Source organism: Cucumis sativus, chromosome 1 (assembly GCF_000004075.3).
Source record: "Cucumis sativus cultivar 9930 chromosome 1, Cucumber_9930_V3, whole genome shotgun sequence".
NCBI classification, from domain to species: domain Eukaryota; kingdom Viridiplantae; phylum Streptophyta; class Magnoliopsida; order Cucurbitales; family Cucurbitaceae; genus Cucumis; species Cucumis sativus.
The window spans coordinates 1,872,625-1,890,771 of record NC_026655.2 but is presented as its reverse complement, the minus strand read 5'-3'; the positions used below and the strand labels follow the sequence as shown (position 1 = coordinate 1,890,771).

General features: G+C 32.6%; 2 protein-coding genes and 1 non-coding gene across 5 annotated transcripts; 1 reads left to right on the top strand and 2 right to left on the bottom strand.

Moving 5' to 3' along the window:
• Window positions 1–830: 830 nt before the first annotated feature.
• Window positions 831–6,496, top strand: LOC101219158 (protein LONGIFOLIA 1). Of its 3 annotated transcripts, none has more exons than XM_031888565.1 (6): window positions 831–1,069; window positions 1,879–2,280; window positions 2,837–2,895; window positions 3,104–5,116; window positions 5,193–5,343; window positions 5,467–6,496. In XM_031888565.1, the coding sequence occupies exons 2-6, from the start codon at window positions 2,136–2,138 to the stop codon at window positions 6,243–6,245; spliced, it is 3,147 nt and encodes a 1,048-aa protein (XP_031744425.1). In that variant the 5' UTR covers window positions 831–1,069; window positions 1,879–2,135; the 3' UTR covers window positions 6,246–6,496. The 3 variants fall into 3 exon arrangements, with proteins under 3 accessions (XP_031744425.1, XP_031744421.1, XP_031744429.1); XM_031888561.1 differs by having other exon boundaries at window positions 831–1,775; XM_031888569.1 differs by having other exon boundaries at window positions 831–2,043; window positions 2,167–2,280.
• A 3,433-nt stretch (window positions 6,497–9,929) lies between these two features.
• LOC101218680 (transcription factor TCP5) lies at window positions 9,930–12,313 on the bottom strand. The gene is made up of 2 exons (XM_011650175.2): window positions 11,802–12,313; window positions 9,930–11,547 (listed from the first exon to the last, which is right to left on the bottom strand). The coding sequence occupies exon 2, from the start codon at window positions 11,424–11,426 to the stop codon at window positions 10,200–10,202; it is 1,227 nt and encodes a 408-aa protein (XP_011648477.1). The 5' UTR covers window positions 11,427–11,547; window positions 11,802–12,313; the 3' UTR covers window positions 9,930–10,199.
• A 5,421-nt stretch (window positions 12,314–17,734) lies between these two features.
• Window positions 17,735–17,806, bottom strand: TRNAM-CAU. Its single transcript has one exon. It is a non-coding gene; the product is annotated as a tRNA-Met (tRNA).
• Between the last annotated feature and the right edge of the window lie 341 nt (window positions 17,807–18,147).

The following is an 18,147-nucleotide window of genomic DNA, read 5'->3' as shown; positions in this document are numbered from 1 at the left end:
TTTAAAACTTTGACATGTTTGTTTGTAGCAACTCTTTGACAGCTATACCCTTGTCTTAGCTACATATGATTTTTTCTTTTGAAGAATGAGGCTTTCAAATTATTAATATGCTCTTCTATAATATAACTACTTTTTCTAATAGTGAAATTTGCTTTTTAAAATAAATTAAAACATTTCTTTTAAATTCACTCTCTTGAGAAAAATTTTAAACATTTTTTGTAGTCACGTGTTAAATGTAAGCTTTATTAACATAGATCTATAAACTTATCAACCAAACATGAACTTAGAAGGAGATTATGATGATAACTCAAAAATGATATCATATTCCGAATGTTTCACTGAAGGTTAAAATTTTGAAAGAAAAAAAAAAGGTAAACTTCACCCTTCATTTAAAAAGTACCTATTAAGAAGTTCAATTTTCTAACTTGCCGTTGTTGTATTCAAAAAGAAAAAAAATATATGTATATTTTAGTAATATCGGTCTTGACTTTTTATGATTGTTTTGAACTACCAATATGATTCTATTAGAATGTTGGACTAGACTTGAGATGTAAAACAAACATTAGATCTAAACACCATTGAATCTATTTTCATACTTGATAATAGTTTCGAAACATTTTTGCAACTTTTGAAACAAGAAAGTTTCTTTTGAGAACAATGGTGGGAGTTTGAGGATATATACCATTTAATCTATAATTAATCAACAAATCACACCAACCAAATTGAAAATATAGTAATGAGATGTGAATGAGACCAAAAAGTATGAATAGATGAAAGCTATGAGAATGAAAAAAAGAAGTATAAGGATCTTTCATTCATTAAGTTGGGAATGAAATTGAGCCCCACACTTTGTACAAGAAGTCCACAAAAAATTTGTATTATATGCAAACACTTAGCTAGCAACCACAATGGATTGGAAAAAATAAAACCCTGTTGAATTCCCCAATTAACCACATGATCTGTTTTGTGGGAATAAAAATGGAAAGCAAAAGCTCAGATCTTCACTGTACTGTTGGAATTCTCCTCAAAAACCCACAATCTGATCCGTTTGAAGAACCTCAAGGAGAAGGTTAAAGGAATATTCTTCTTCTTCTTCTTCTTCTTCTTGATTTTCTCTGTTTTTCAGTACTAAATGGGATCCGTTCTTCATTCTTTTATCTTCTTTTGAGTTTTTGACAAAGTCACATGGACATTTGGACAGTTTAAGACCCACCCACATACGCATTCCACATGGATGCCTCAGATATGGCCGATTAGATTGGGGCACATTTGATCTGACCCACTAGTTACATTTTTTTTCTCTCTCTTTCTCTCTCTCTCTCTCTCTCTCTCGTCTTGTTATTGTTTTATTTTTGTTGACCAGTCTTCTCTGATTGTTATGCAATTCATGCTTCTTCTACCTGTTTTTATACTCACTTATAGTAATACATTTAATTCTAGGACGCCGGGTGAAAATTCCCATTACCGGTTTTCTCTTTGATTCTTACCTTTCCCATTATAAGTAATTGCTGATACTCTGAATGTTCTGTATTTGCCTTGAAAATCAGATGATTCTAGTTTCTGGGTCTCTTCTTCTACTTGGTTTGATTCTCTAGAGGTGTCCTTTTTCGTTTGTTGCTTTGAAGTATTATGATATTGGGAGTATTCCATGGCATACCCAATTGGTAAATTTTGTGGGATTAAGATTTGCATTGCAAAACCAGTGTGGTGATCTGAGAGAGACTGGTGTTTTGAGAAGTAATTAGCTGGAAAAAGATCTGTTGATTTAATATATGGTATAAACAAGGAAGTATTTCAAATTTTATTATATACCAGTTTCTTGAGCAGAGTTGAAAAGGCAAATTACAGCCTTTATTCTTTCCATTTTGAAACTGATAGGGGAGCCTAGATTATGCTTAGACTTCTCATATTTAAGGCGAGGCAAGAAGAAAGAGAAGGAATTCAGATTCTTGTTGAACACTCCAGTCCCAGAAACTGATGTGTTGGTTAATATTCTGGGATCACAATGAAGCTCAGAATTCTCAATATCGAGACTCAAATGCCGTAAGTTTTTTATCTGGAAGTTCAATCTTAGAGGTCTAAGGAGAAACTTTTGGAGTGTACTTTGTTTGTCATTTGAGAAGTGAATAGTAGATATGGCTGCAAAACTTCTACATTCCTTGGCAGATGACAACCCTGATTTGCGCAAGCAAATAGGATGTATGACTGGTATTTTTAATCTATTTGATCGTCACAATGCGATCACCACGAGGCGAATTAGTCACAAGAGGCTTTCTCCTGGTAATTATCTGAACTTTTTTTACTTCTTGTAACTGTTGTTTTACAATCATCTTTTTTGCTTATCTCGTGGACTTTTATATGTTCAACATTTGATGTTCATTCTTATCTCCATTTTCTCTCTGATCAATGCATCAATGGTTTTGAATGTTACTTTCCATGTCGAAGAGTCCTAATTGGCCTCAAAAGAAGGAAGTAAGGTTTTATGATCTGTCTGTCTGTCAGATTTTTTTGCACTCAAATGCTGAATTGCTTATTTTTGTAAATATGTCAAATTCATCATGAAAACCATGGAAAAGATACTAAAAGAAATACTTTCTTCAATTACTACTTCTGGTTTGAAGTTTGAACTCCCATTCATCTTTTTACTGGTAATCGTGTATGGAACTATATGGCATTGACTATAGGTATTGTTTCAAAGCATTTCCAGTCACAGTGTTCCTCATCCATATGCCATTAAATCATTCTCTCATTTTTTTTTCATTTCTATTCTTTTCCTCCGCTTTTACAAACTTTTGAACTCTATATGTCACTCAATATCTAATCTTGTCTTTTACAGGTCATTCCCAATCAAATCCTGGTGACTTGGTTGGTACTGTACATCAAAAGAAACCAAATGTAAGAGCCTAATTTTCTTATGCCAACTTTTCTTTTGATTTGATGGCAACAGAAGATGCATTCGTTGGAAAGATACTTTTGCAATCAATTCAAACATCATCTCACTCCTGACTTATTACTCGAATCCCATATTGATCCTAATATTAAAACTAGTTATATTGCATGCCTGTTTGTGTAAATGATAAGATTTAAAGTTATTTCATAACAGGAGTCAAGTCTGAATGAGAATGTGAATGACAAGCAAAGCATGCCTGCAGAATCATCCAGAGACTCTCTCTCCTCCTGTTCATCATCTTTGTCCTCTATGGAGTGCAATAAAACTGCACAATTAGAAGCCTTGTCCTTTTCCAGGACCAATATTGTTGAAAGTCCCTCAATGGGGTTGCCATTGGACCCGTTGAATACCTATAGCTATTCAGAGAGGCAACCATTCCATATCAAACATGTAGTACAAGATTCTATGCATAGAGAAGTAAGAACATCATTTGTTAAAATGACAGACGTTGATGACTTTGGTTATGGTGTAAAACATAGAGACTCTCCAAGACCCCCTCCAATGTCCAAATGTGCAGAAGTTTCTTCAAGGGTTGCAAGAAACCATAAACAAGATGTTACAATTGATATTGAGGAGTCTTTTAGAGTTCTTGCTAAACTAAAAGATGCATCCTGGAACTTCAATGAAGCTACGAGATGTCGAACATCAGCATGTGAAACTGAAGCAACACATGGAAAGAATTTACTTTCAAGGGATTTGCGGCGGCTTTCTTATGATGGTAGAGAAAGAAGTCAATCCTCCTTTGAATCAAGAAACCCCAAGTCCAGCCCTAAATTGAAAGAGCTCCCTAGACTCTCACTAGACAGCAGGGAGGCTTCGGCATGTAGGAATTTTCAAAATACTAGCTGCTCTACTGATGAATCCTCCGACCTACATCATTCTTCGGGCAACCAGAAGCGGCTGCCTAGTGTTGTAGCAAAATTGATGGGTCTAGAAACATTGCCTGATACATTTTCGTCTGCAGATACTCAATATTGTGGTGAAACTTTGGCAAAATCATTAGAATCTAGAAACCTGAAAATATCTGCCTCCGATAAAAGCTTATCTAAATGCCCAACTTCACCAAGGCGAAAAAATAATGATTTGATTAGGAAACCTATTCAAACTTCTAGGCTCCCTGTTGAAACTGCACCTTGGAGGAAGCTAGATGGAACTCGAGTTACTAAAAGCACAGCTCTTAGGCATGTAAAAAGTCCAGGACAAAGCTCCACCCCTGCAGTTCATGGTGAACTCGAGATGAAGCTGAAAGATCTTGAATTTGAACAATCCAGTAAGGATCTGAGATCACTTAAAAAGCTACTTGAGGCAATTCAAATTAGGGCACTATCAGAAATTAGAAACGAAGAGCGAACTTCAGTTTTTGGACTTCAAAGGAACCAAGAACCATTTTCTTCTAGTCCCAATCAAAAAACCAGGTTGATGAGCCAGCGAAACAGACGGAGCAGTGTAGTTGTTACCTCCTCCACTTCTAGTGCACCTAATTATTCGAAGGCATATGAATCTCCAATTATCATCATGAGACCTGCTAAACCTGTTGAAAAATCAGTTACATCAACCTCAGTGATTCAAATGGATCGCTTTCCTGCTCCTCATAAGCTTCAAAATGAAGGATTTCAGGATAATAAAAAGGGCTCTAACAATGGCGAAATCAGAGCACGTGTTCCTAAAAGCACACAGAAGAATCTTGCTGCCATTACCCATGAGAAGAAATCAATTTCTAGAAATTTACGATCGCCTCAAACTTCTTCAAAACCTCAACTTGCACCTAAAGAAAGAAACACAAACTCAATTAAAAGTTCAGATTCTGTCAGTCCAAGACTGAGACATGGGAAGGTTGAGGTGGAGAAACGATCTCATCCCCCTAAATCTGATGCAAACAAATCCAAAAGGAAAATGAAGCAGACAGATTCGAGTTCACACTGTGGAAAGATAAAACCCAAGTCTTCCAATATAAGACAGTGTGATGATCAATCGAGTGAAATGAACAATGAACCAGGAGTTTTGAGTTACCAAAGTGATGACATGACCCAACGATCAGATACTAGTTTATCCTTGGATTCAAAGATGGATGTTGAGGTGACTAGCAGCACGCAATCAACCGAGATTGATGACAGCCAACAAGCCACGGAGACTGTTGAACTCTTAACACCTTGCTCAGTTAAAAAGGTATTCTTCTTGTGTTGGTTTTATTTTCATTCATCTTTTAAATGCTCATCTCTGAGTAATATTTTTGCTTGATCAGTTATCAATGGTGGCCAGTAGAGAAGATGGGTCGACGGTAGAACAAGATGCTATAGCACTAGAGCACCCCAGTCCCGTCTCTGTCCTCGATGGCTCGTTATATAGAGATGATGAAACATCTCCTGTGAAAAAAATTACGATTTCACTTCATGGTAAACTCTTGTTATTCAACCATCTATGGCAGCTGCTTTGTCAGAAGTTATTAGTTCAATTAAACTGCCTTAGTGATTTTATTTGTTTCATCTGATTTTACTCTATGACTTGGTGTTTCATAGGTGATGATTCGCTAGATTCTATTGAGAGGCGCAGTGAAGACCAGGGCAACACTTCAGATGACATCTTTGTAAATCCTTTGGTTTTAAATCATAATGTGGAGATCGACAGTATGAATTTTGAAAATATTGGAGATCTGACTCAGAAGCTTGGATATTTAAACTTGCATCATGGTGAAGGAGAAAAAGATTATAACGGATTGTTGTGTGAGAATACTAGTCGAGATCACATATACATATCGGAGATATTGTTAGCTTCCGGTATTCTACTGCGAGATCTAGGCTCTGACCTGACCACATTTCAGCTTCATCCTAATGGTAATCCCATCGATCCAGAGTTATTCTTCATTTTGGAGAAAACAAAGGTGGGTGGCCTACCGCCAAAAGAAGGGTTCAGCCCAGCAAGAGCTTCCTATTCAAACAGGGAGAAATGTGATAGGAAGCTCATATTTGATGCTGTAAATGAGATACTAAATGAAAATTTGGCTCTCATTGATGGTGGTTCTCCTGAGCCATGGTTGAAACCAACAAAGATTGCAAAAGAAGGTTTTAGTGGGCAAAAGATTTTGAAGCAATTGTGTAATAAAATAGAACAGTTTCAAGCTAAGAAGTTCAGATGCAACTTCGACGACATGAAGGATGACTCAATGAGCATTCTGCAAGACGATCTGATGCACCAATCAAGGAGCTGGACAGATTTCCAGGGTGATGTCTATGATGTCGTGTTAGATGTCGAGCGGTCAATATTCAAAGACTTGGTTAATGAGATCATTGTTTGGTGAAACGGAATCTTGGAAGACAAAACTATAGGGGTATGCATTGGCTAGTTTTGCTTGCATTCCTTCTAGTTTTCCATCCTTGATATTTACTTTCTTACAGTGAAAACATAAACATCTGCTCTTTCATCCCCTATTTTTTTGGTGTAAAGCTCAATAATTTGTGATAATTAGTTCTGAGCTGGTTGGTTGTGCAATATACTTGACCACAAGAATCAAAATCAATGAAAATACTTTGTTCCTATTTCATTCTTTCACCTTTGCACTTCCAACAGTTACTTGTTTCATTCAAGTACATTCATCTATTCTTCTTAAGTAACTTGTAGGTAAAACAAATGGATATAAGCTTTTGTAGGTAAGTCTAGCAGATCAAAAAGCTTAAGTTAAAAGGGAGAAGCTTTTGAGTTTCCTTTGTTATTGTTATAAAAAGGAGATCCCCCACAACAAATATAGGCTATTTTTGTAATAGAATGATTGGTTCTATATGAACATAACTTAGTGGATATATAATAATACATCAACTACTATACTGTGAGTTGTTTGATTTCTATTACTGCAACTGTTGAACTTAAAAGAACAAAAAGAAAAAAACCTGAGATAAATATATAAAGTAACCAAGATGAACTGGACTTCTTGTAGATAAGATTTGTAGTCCTTTTTTCCCTTTTTCTTTAACACGAAAGAGAAGGGAGGGAAATGAGGGAGTGGTCACACACTATTTTCTGAGAAATGAGATGGGAAAAGGCATCAATCCCCATGCCTTCACAGCATGCAAAGAAAAGCCCAAAGCCAAAGCAATAATTGGCCATTGCCCTTCAAAAAGGCTGCCATGCTTTCTTAATCATCAACCTACCGTATTCCATGATCATTTGGTCTTTTTTGCTTGTGGTATTGTAATTTTGATTTTGTTTCCTCTCAATTTTAAAGAATTAATTAATTGAATCTTCTTTTCTTTGAAACTTCATCATAAATCAAAACAAAAGAAGAAAGAAGAAGGAAGTGTGTGTGAAAAGCTGAAAAGTTTTTGCCATTTGACTCAAAACATTCAACATTTTTTTCTTTTCTATCAATACGAGGTTGGGTGTTACCCTTTGATAATTGAATAACCCATACAGTTTCTTTTATGCACCATCTGTTCTTAGTGTTGGTTAGTTGATCTTAGTACAGTTTTGTACTTGCTTTTCTATAATTAAGTTTTTTCTGTTACAAAAAAGAAAAAATTAAGCTTATATTAGATCTAATACTTTTATTTATATATATACATACACACACTTTTATATTTAATTTAACTATCAATTTTGTATTAGTGGAATGTCATGAGTTTAGGAGAAGAACATGAATAAACTGATATCACTTCTAAATGAGAAAGACTGTCATGAAAGCATAGTTAAGAAAAAATTGAAAGAATTGAAAGTTACTACTTATAACAACACGGGTTCACCTTCATTATTAGTGGTTCAATCAAGAGTAATCTTCTGAAAATTTCGTAGGAAAGCATGTTGAAAAGATTTATGCTAGTTTGTAAAGACAAATTTTCATAGGAAAATGTCGAGACCATCAATTTTTAAATTCAAATTTCAAATCTCGATTTGAATCTTAGGTTTGGATCGTTACAATTATGTTCCAGAGATATACAAACTAAAAAAAGTTTAAAAAGTAGACTTAATTACTTATATTTTAATTAAAGTTTTTATTATAAGCTCTTTTTAGTTGTTTCTAACCATACTTATGTTATTATATGTTACTATTTCATTATTATTTTAAAATCTCAACAAAAACTAAGGTATATTTTGAGAGAACATACCAAGATTTTTTAGATACAAAACTAAAATTCACACATTCGTTCCTAAATAAAAAACTAATTTATAATTTAACCGAGTAAATGTTCAATCGCGATAGCAAATCCTTTGACCTTTCTAACAAATAATTAACCATTTCAAATCAACAACAACTTACCATTATTCAAAAGTCAAATCGAGTTCAAACCAAAATTTATCATACATTATTAGATAGAACATACCTAAACATATGTTGTTTTCATCGATCTAAACGTTGTTTAATTTGCTATTAATAACGATCCGGATGTTTCATCTTTGCCATAGAAAAAACATATTGTTGACCAATAAAATTGAATTCCCCTTCTCTTTTCCTTTCAAGCTAAGAGAGATCATATCATAGAATGAAGAGGACCACAACTGGTAGAGGCAAATTAAAAGGATATATATATAAAGAAAGAAAGAAAAACTGATGGGGATAGTGACAGTGGAGAGAATTTGTCCAATATAATACAACAAAACAAATATGATTTTAGGATAAATATAAATAAACATACATACACACACACATATATATATGAATATGAAATATATATATATATATATATATATATATATATATATATATATATATATGTTTTGTGTTGGATCTAATTGTGACCAATGTTGTTGGCTGAGAGACATATAATTATTTGTTCAATCTCTTTCTCATCTTTCATTCTCATTTTCTCTCATCAAACAAACTTCTCTTCACAAAACATTCTAAAAAATTTCCCCCTTTTTTCCTTTTTCTTGCTGCAATAAGAATCTTCTAATTCCCTTTTTTCTTTATCTCCACAATAAATACATGTATGTGTGTGTATATATGTGTGTATATATATATATTGGAAAATTACTATAAATAGCGAAATATTAAAAATATTTACAATAGATTATCACGTTGAAAGAAGTCTATTAGTGTATCTATTAATATCTATCATGATAAAATCTAGTTAATATTTTGGTTCATTTTGCTATCTTTGAAAATGTCTCTATCTATCAATATATATGTATGAAATTGGAATACAAATTTGGCCAAATAGAGAACTCAACTAATCAACTTGTGTGTGGAAGTACTTTCTTTTTGTTGTATAAGCTAAGTTGTTGTTCAATGTTTTATAAAGGGTATAGGGTTACACTTTTTAAGTGTGTTCTCAAGTTGATTACTATAGTTTGTAGGTTATGATACTTTAGTATATATGTTTAGTCTAGTAGAAAATAGTAAACACAATATAACAAAGTGAGAATAGAAGATGAATGCAAAATAGTAAGCATTTGTAAGGAGTAAAAATTTGAAATAGTAACACATTAATCCGCTAATAATTAATTTAGGTTATAATGATCGAAAATAACACCAACTATTAAAATTAGAGCTCCAAACTTTACATACTTAAATGTCGACGACCCAATCAGTACCCGTTAGTTGTTAGGGCAATTGCAATGTATAGTACTTGAACCCTAATAATTAAGTGTGTAACTGCCAAAGATAGTAGTCCATCTATGTGAACAAATTGTCTAAATGAACATTCATATATATTTTCCTTTCTTCTTTTCAACCTCATGTTCCCAATTTTTCGTTTCCCTTTATATAATTTTTTGAACAAACCCTAACTCCATGTTTGTTTTCCGAATGTGTTTGTTCATACAAACATACACAAAAATCTTATCTATGAATTAAAGATGAAAAAAAAAACTTCTTAAATTTTGAAGTGAATATAAACTTGAGAAACTAAAATAAAATATTTCAAAGTTGAAATGATATATATATAATTGAAATCAATCTCGTGCAACAAAATATCTCAACTAGTAGAATTGAAATATTCATTCCAATGTTAATCAATTGATATTCATCAACAAAAACTTTGATACTGATTCATAAAAAGTAAAATGTATACATATATTCAACTGATGGTATATATTCAAAAATATCAAATATCTAATTTAAAGAGAGTTTACATCTAACAATCAGACTTTTGTATTCTGAACAAATCCAAAAGGGACTTAGAGAGAATTAATTGAAGAAAACTTTAAAATATTATTATAGATTGAACAACTTTGATCTGATCTTCATCTAAGGATGAACTAGCTAGGGATGATACATAATTGTGATCCCCTCCTTTAGCTTCTTGGCTTCATCGATCCTGATCTACGAGTTCCCGGCCGCCCCGTCTTTGGCGGAAGAGCCAGCGCCGGCGCTGCCACCGGCATTATTGGTGTCAGCTGCATGAAAAAGCTGCTTGAGATTGAAACTTGGAGGTGGAAAGGGTTTCAAGTTTTGTGAGGTGGCAAAAGGATGGAGAGATGAAGACATGAAGGGGTTGGACAAAGCATGAGAATTTGAGCTCAGGAAATGGATATGGCTTTCAAATGGATTGGTAATATATGAAGCATACGGAGTGAAAAATAGTGAAGAACTTGAAGATGATGAATTACTTCCTTGAGCTGCAGTCTCAACTAATTGTGATGGAAAAACTCCATTACTATTATTATTGTTCCCAAATTGTGAAAGTGATAAGCAAGAAGGTTGTTGTCGATGATTATGATCATGAGAAGAGTTGTAATTATTGTAAGGAGTGGAGTTGTTATTGTTCATCATGTTGGGTAAATTTGAAGAACAAATAGCCATTGATAAGAGCTTTTGTGATGAAATTTGCTCATTGTAATCTTCTACTTGTTGAGTACTATTACTATCATTATTACTTCCATCAATCCACTTCCCTTTCGTCGTCGTTGCTGCGGTCGTCGCTGATCCTGCTTTGTCTTGTAAAACTGCTAAATCCATATCCCAAAGCTTTGTTTTTTCTACTGTCATTGTCGTTTGATACGCATCAGTACTCTTCACATCGAGCATAAACGGAGGAGGTAGGGAATTACAAAATCGAGAAGAGGAAGAAGAGGAAGAAGAAGAAGAAGAGGAAGAAGTGTAATAATGATGATGAGGATCGACGTATTGAGGGAAGAGCATTTGTTGGTGGAAGGGAGAGAAACCAGGGGGGATTTGGAGCGGGGGGAGGTTGTCGATATCGAGTTTGGTGACGTCGAGAAGCCAATCGATGACTTTACTTGGTTGGCCAAGTTTGAGCTTGTCTTGAAGATCATAGAGTTGAATTGCTGTTGGAACTGAAAGTCTAATCCTTCTATCTCTCAAACCTCTAATTGTACAAACTTTGCTATGCCTATCTTTGCCTCCAAATGAACGAGAAACTCTAACAATTCTTGGATTTCTGAATCCTGACCATTGTCTTGAACTGCTTGTTGGAGCCTTTGGGAAACTGTATTTTCCATCATTATTATTATTACTACTACTTCTAACTAATACTCCTTCTTCTTTTGCTTCACACCCCTTTTGATCTTTTGAATTATTCCTCAACATATCCTTATAATTTCATATATCATCACCAAATGTTCATCATTTTCCCCTCCATTTTATCAATCAATCCTTCAAAAAATCCCAACTGATCCAAAGAGATTTTTGCTTTTTTGGGTCATCCAAGCTGTAATGATTTGAGAGAAAACAAGTTTGTATAAGCTGATAACAGAAGAAAAAATGGAAAGAAAGTAGAAAGGATCAGAACTATACATCAGTAAGGAGTGCAGCCGAATATCTCAATTCTAAAGAGAATATAATGAATAGTTAAACCATACCTCTCAGATCCATTGGGAAAGCTCTTCAAGATAAAAGAACCATATTCTTAAACAATATTAGTTCAATTGTGTGTGTGCATTAAAAGGGAAATAATGAACTTACATTATTTGAAATTTACCAAAACCTCCAAAGCTGAAGCTCTTCTGAACTCTAATTTCAGTTGTTGGCCTTCAAATTAATGAGCTTTTTCTTTGGTTGTGTGGAAGAAGATGAAGAAAAAGAAGAAGAAGAGAAGGGAGAAGGGGGAGATTTTATATATTGCGCCGATGGAGGAAACACACAACAAGATGAGTTTTTTTAAGAGTAAATTACACTCTTAAAACTTCTCTTCTTTGCAAGGAATCAAAACTTTAACACAAGAAATGACAATATGATGAGTAAAGGAAAGAAGGTGCCAAGAATTTATTTAACCCTTACCATATTGCATATATTGTCAAAGATAGAAAAAGGAAAAGGTAAGGTGTGTTCTCGACCACGTGGCAGGGTTTTTCTCAATAAAATAACAACATAGACTAGTGCGAATGATAGTTTCGTCATTTCGACGTAGATATATCTTCATATAAACATCCAAAAGGGATACAAAATCTATCCCAGATTTAGAGAATTTATTCTAAAATGGAAACTATAATATGACTAAATAGTTTTGCACTTGGGGTATGAAAAGAGAAACTACCAAAAAAAAAAAAAACAATACTCCGAGTTGTCGTATACATTTACTGATTTTTTTGACAATATACTAAGGGCCGCGGGATCAATAATAGACGCACCTAAATTATTTTGATAAGGTTTACGTACACATTCTTAAGCACTTTCATCATACGCCCGAGATCTTTTCGAGTATGTGAATTTTAGAATTCAAAGTTTTGGTTTCTAATTTTACCAACTTGAATCATTAATTATCCATCAGTATATGACAGTACCAATGGGAAATTTAAATAAGGTATAAATATTTTTAACTCTCATCACTAAATAATAATACATAAAATGTATTCTTCCCCATGGGGACCATACAAATTAAACCAAAGGAGGGAAAAGAAAGTAAAAGAGCTAACCTTTTTCAGCATTTACAAACAGCTTTATTGGTTTGTTTAATTACATCATATGAGTTGAAGAATGCATGCCCTAGTTTAAGCTATAGGCTCAGTACTACATATATATCCAAATTAAAAGAAAAGACACATAAACTTAATTACTATATATATATATCAAAACCCTAGATTGTATTTACTGTCCTCTTAACATTTTAGTATATATGCAAATTAAAAATCTTCATTGTTTTGTAATTATTTTTCACAAGATTTGGTTTTGGAAGTGTGTGTGTGTTTATATGTTCAAATTCAATATTGGGGTTGGTTTGAAAATTCTCTTTCAATTCAAAATTGCTGGTTGGAGAAAGACTAAATATATAAATTATTATATATACTATGAAAGTAATTGAAGTTAGGCAGCTCAGATATAGTTAAGTTTCATTTTTCACATTTTCTTTACTTTTTAAATACACTTTCTGAAGCTTCAGAAAAAGGGTTAATAGAGTAAACTTGGTCCTATAATTTAGATAAATTTATAGTTTAGTTCTTATTGATTTATAATTAGAACTTAGTTGTTATATAGTCACTAGGGTTGAAATCGATCTCTACCATAGAGACCATTTATCGAACCAAAAAACGATAGAAAACTTATATAAACTCTAACTTTCTCCAAAAATACGAACTAAATTTGCAATAATCTTACTAATTTTGATATAAGCAAAAAATCCTTGCAACCCAAAGAAAAATTACCGATGCTCACACCTAGCTATTATTATTGAAAAGAAATGATAATCACCAAAAAGTGACTAGGGCAAAAAAAAAATCTACTATGTGCTTGTTAAATGATCAAAGCATAAGTTCATATTTTCATCGAACATTAACAAGAGAGAAGATAAGATGAGATCATTAAACGCACTCGAATATCTCAATTAGTAATTAGAAGTTATGAGTTTATGTCTTTAAAGTTTTATATCTCTAAAAAAGCAAAATTATTGTCAAACTACCCGTCGAGATCATCGTTAGGGTATAGGTCGAGGTGCTTATAACTACTCACTTTAAGCAATAATAGTGTGAAAGGGGTAACTAAAAGTTAGTGCATAATTGTGACTTGAGAAAAGGGAAAGAGGCAAGAAATTAGGGTTTCAAATTTTGTGTTTCTTTTGCAAAAGGTGTGGTGTGTAATTAGGTATATATTTTGGAGAGAGTTGAGGATATATATGAATTGGATTATTAGAAGATAGAAAAGCTATAGCAACTCCCTTCAACTTAGTAGATGATGGACCAATTGTAGGTTCTTTTAATTTAAAGGCATCCAACTCAATGCCAATAAGGACCACAGGCATGCAATAGAGATATGGTGGGCAGTGAGATTTTCACAAAGAGCACACAAGTTGTTGAATTTTGTATTTATTATTATCAATTCAAAACTTTCAATTTTTAATTCATGCTATATATGATCATTCTTTATAAATTATATATGGTTTAATTTTTCTCCATCTTTTCTCATCTTCCAAAAGCAAATTCTAGAGGGTTGTCTTGTTCAACCATATCTTAATGTTTACGTCACGAATACGCGCAAAATTCGTCAAACGCATATATACCGAGTATTAGAGATGTCATAGCCTCTAAATTGGTCTAATTTACTCAATCCCTTCTTGCAACAATAATCTTAAAGTTGTTAAATTTGGGTTTAAAATATATATATAATGAGTCTACTATGGATTCAAGGATTTCGTTCGGATGTGAATAGAACGCTACCTCTTTTTAGTTATTTACTCGAGGGAAAAATAATAATAACCTTAAGTTGTTAAAGTTGTTAATTTGTAGGGGTTTTTTAAGCTTAGTATAGCTAGAAGAGTTCAAACTACCAACTCTTTGTGGTTGCTAACAAATATAGACGTCAATTAGTTGAGTGTTACGTCCTCTTTGATAAATTAATAACATTTTGGGATGGAGATCAGGTTTGATCAGCACCTAGCCTTTTGGTTGATAGCAGTCGATTTGTATAATCAAGTTGATGAAGTCATTCGTAGACTTTAATTTAGATCATGTAACGTCATTTAGTTTCTATTATAACCTATTACACGTTGGAAGGTTGCATAGTTTCCTTATCAAGTACAACTTTTTCATTAATACAAAAGAAAATATTGACACATGAGACACACATTGGGAAATTGGGTATAAAATTATATATAGACTATATGTTGTGTATATTTTGCAATAATCTATGTATATTGTATGGTGGAAAATTAAAATGGTAGAGCTTATAGGTTGGTAATTATATATCCATAAGTTTCATCACAATTTTAATTAGGAATTATTATGTTCAATAAATGTGTATTCAATTCTTTAATTATGATTAAAATGGAATACAAAAACAATATATATCTCCTCCCAAAATGTATTTAAGAATAGAGAGAGAGAAGATTAAATATAAATATATATACACACACACATAATCTAACCCTAATTTCCCTTTTGGAATATGAATATAATTAATCAAAGTTGAACATGAGTTTGATTTTGATGGGCTATATGATTAATTTTTCAATCAACAAACCAAAAGTTTAATTTGATGAATGAATTCAATTTTTCAAACATATTTTTTAGAAAATTTCTTCAAATCAAAGAGATGATGATGAGGTCATCGCCGACCTTGTGGACCAAAGTCTCAAATTTATTGATCTTCACACAACCTATAAGGCCTACTTCTATTGCCCTAATTTGATCGACTTGCTTTCTTATACTATGCTTTTGCTTTTGTTTGTTAATGTATTTCGTCTTCGAAATAATTCGTCGAGGAACGAATAACGAAGGCAAAAACGAAAGAGAAAAGATAAGGTATAGTTAAAAGTCTGATACCATGTAATAATTTCTCGCAAAAATAACCAGCGTTTGTATTAATTAAAGGACAAATATAATATACATAAGTGTATTTATACGAGAAATGTTTAATACATCTATTATTATAATATTGGGAAGTAAAATTATTTTCTCACGTAGTCTTGTTATTTCTTTTTATAACAAGATATGCTAATGGTCGAAAGATCATAATTAGGTTGACAAGTTCATAGAGTGATAGTGCATAGTAATCCAAAAAAGTGTTTACATATGGAAAGAGCTAGCTAGAGTCGAGTTTAAAGTCAGACAAAAATACAAATCTATAGCATGAGATAAATTATATCCTCCCAAAAATATGTGGATGTTTTTCCATATAACAAGAGTCTTGAAATATATTCTACTGTTTCTCTCCAGCCACAGACACCACATACGCTCGTCAATAAAGTAATCTCTTTAAAAAAAATCAGACTAAATGATATCTTCCCAAAGATGTGTGGAAGCTTTTTCATAATTAAGTTTCGAAAGATTTTACTATTTCGTTTCAACATCCCACACCACATACTCCCGTTAATAAAGTATCTCTTCAAGAAAATCAAACTAAATTTTGTCGGTCGAGTCATGTGTTATTTTCTCACAAGCCATTATACTTTTGTAACAAGCCAACAAACCATTTTCACAATATCAAAGTATACATACAGAGAGTCCCAAACTAAAAATAAACTAAACCATGATTATATGTACCTAAAAAGTTAAAAGGGGAAAGCTTTTCAATTTAACTCAAGAGCATATATATACACATATATATCCATACATTACACACATATGTGTATATGTGTGTAGGTATATATTTACATAAATAAAAAAAGTTGGCATATTGTCCAAACAGAACTGGGGAAGCCATGAAGAGGGAAAAAAACCTTAAACCCTACAAAGATATCATATTCCTATGGCTGTTTTGGAGAGAGAGAGAGAGAGAGAGAGAGGGAAGGAGACTTTTCTTTTCTTTTCTTTTCAGTACTTCTATATATGAATGGATAAAATGGGAATCCCAAACCAAAATAATAACATTAATGATATTAATAATTGAGAAGATTATATATAGAGTGAACTGCAGCTACAACTGCAACAATTGGAAGAGTCCCAGTCAAAAAGCTGAACTCTACTTTATATCTCCATCTCCATTGCAGAAGAAAGAAAGAAAAAACCAAATTTAATTTTCAAAAATTACAATTATTTAGTCTCTTCGTCAAAGTTATTCAAATTTAGTTTCGAAATTTTGGGTTTAAAGAAGCACATAATTCAAATTTATATCAATGGGAGAAGGTGGAAGGGAAGTCGACGAGAATATATTATACTGGATGATGAACTTAAACTTGTTTTTCTTTTTGGATGTAATTAAACTCTCATCTATTGAGATTTGCTTTGCTAATTTGTCAAAAAAAACTCAAGTTTATAAAAAGCATCATTAAAACGTATAATTTCACCAAATTATAAATTACTGTTTACATTTTTTGTGTATTTTTTTCTTTTTCTTTCTCTTTATGAATAAAAATTGAAACTTTATTATATATTTAATTAGGAAATTAAAATGAATGGTCCCTTTTACCTGAATGTTACACCCAGCTGACAGGGTCTCTTAATTAATTTGATAGGGTTTCACTGTGAGTTTGAAAAATGGTTTTTCCTCTCTCAAATAATTGTTTCTTTTTTTTTCAAGAAAGAAAGGAAAAAGTTGAAAACTTTGAAACTCCCAATATGATCAATTTTTTGTTTTTTTAGGGTTTGCTAAAATTAATTCTACAGTGTGTGTGATGGACTGAGAGTTTGATGGAATAAAGTTAATAATTCTACAGTGTGTGTGATGGACTGAGAGTTTGATGGAATAAAGTTAATAGCCATTGTGAAATTGTTCTTTCTGTATTTACTTTTAAATCCGAGACTTATTGGTTATTGGTTGTGAGATATATATACATATACAATAGTGTCAGTTGAGCTAAAAACTCTAACCCTAACCCTAAAAGATACTTTGAAGTGTAAACAAGTGTTGGATTGCGTGTGTCCTTAACTAAGAAAACAAGTGAATCTTTTCCATCCTTATTGTATTAAAAAACTATAAAATTTTATATATATGAAATATTCTATACAACTTTATGGAAGTCTATAGACTATCAGAGCCAGGTTTCGATCCTGGGACCTGTGGGTTATGGGCCCACCACGCTTCCGCTGCGCCACTCTGATTTGTTATTCTATATATACAACTTTAGAGAGACAAAATTTAATGTATATATCAACCTTCACTTATAGTTGCATTTCCAAGGGGCAAAAAAAGTACATATTGCCCTCTTCATAATTTTCTACTCTTTAAACGTATTGTTTGTTTGGATTACATTTTCAAGTGTGTAATTTAAAAAATAAGTTATTTTTTAAGGGAAAAAAAGTGTTCGGAAATCACTCAAAATAAATTTTAAGTGTATTTTAAACAAATTTTAGCAAAATAAGTTTCTTGAAAACCATTTTTTCTAATTCAATCCAAACAAACGGTAATCAAATTGTCAACTTAGCCTTCGCCCCTCTCCGTA

Excerpts from the sequence above, each read along its gene's own strand:
- LOC101219158 (XM_031888565.1), top strand. The coding sequence starts at position 2,136 with ATGGCTGCAAAACTTCTACATTCCTTGGCAGATGACAACCCTGATTTG. Across the intron at positions 2,281-2,836 it reads TCACAAGAGGCTTTCTCCTG|GTCATTCCCAATCAAATCCT; the intron begins GTAATTATCTGA and ends TGTCTTTTACAG. Across the intron at positions 5,344-5,466 it reads AATTACGATTTCACTTCATG|GTGATGATTCGCTAGATTCT; the intron begins GTAAACTCTTGT and ends GGTGTTTCATAG.
- LOC101218680 (XM_011650175.2), bottom strand. The coding sequence starts at position 11,426 with ATGTTGAGGAATAATTCAAAAGATCAAAAGGGGTGTGAAGCAAAAGAA.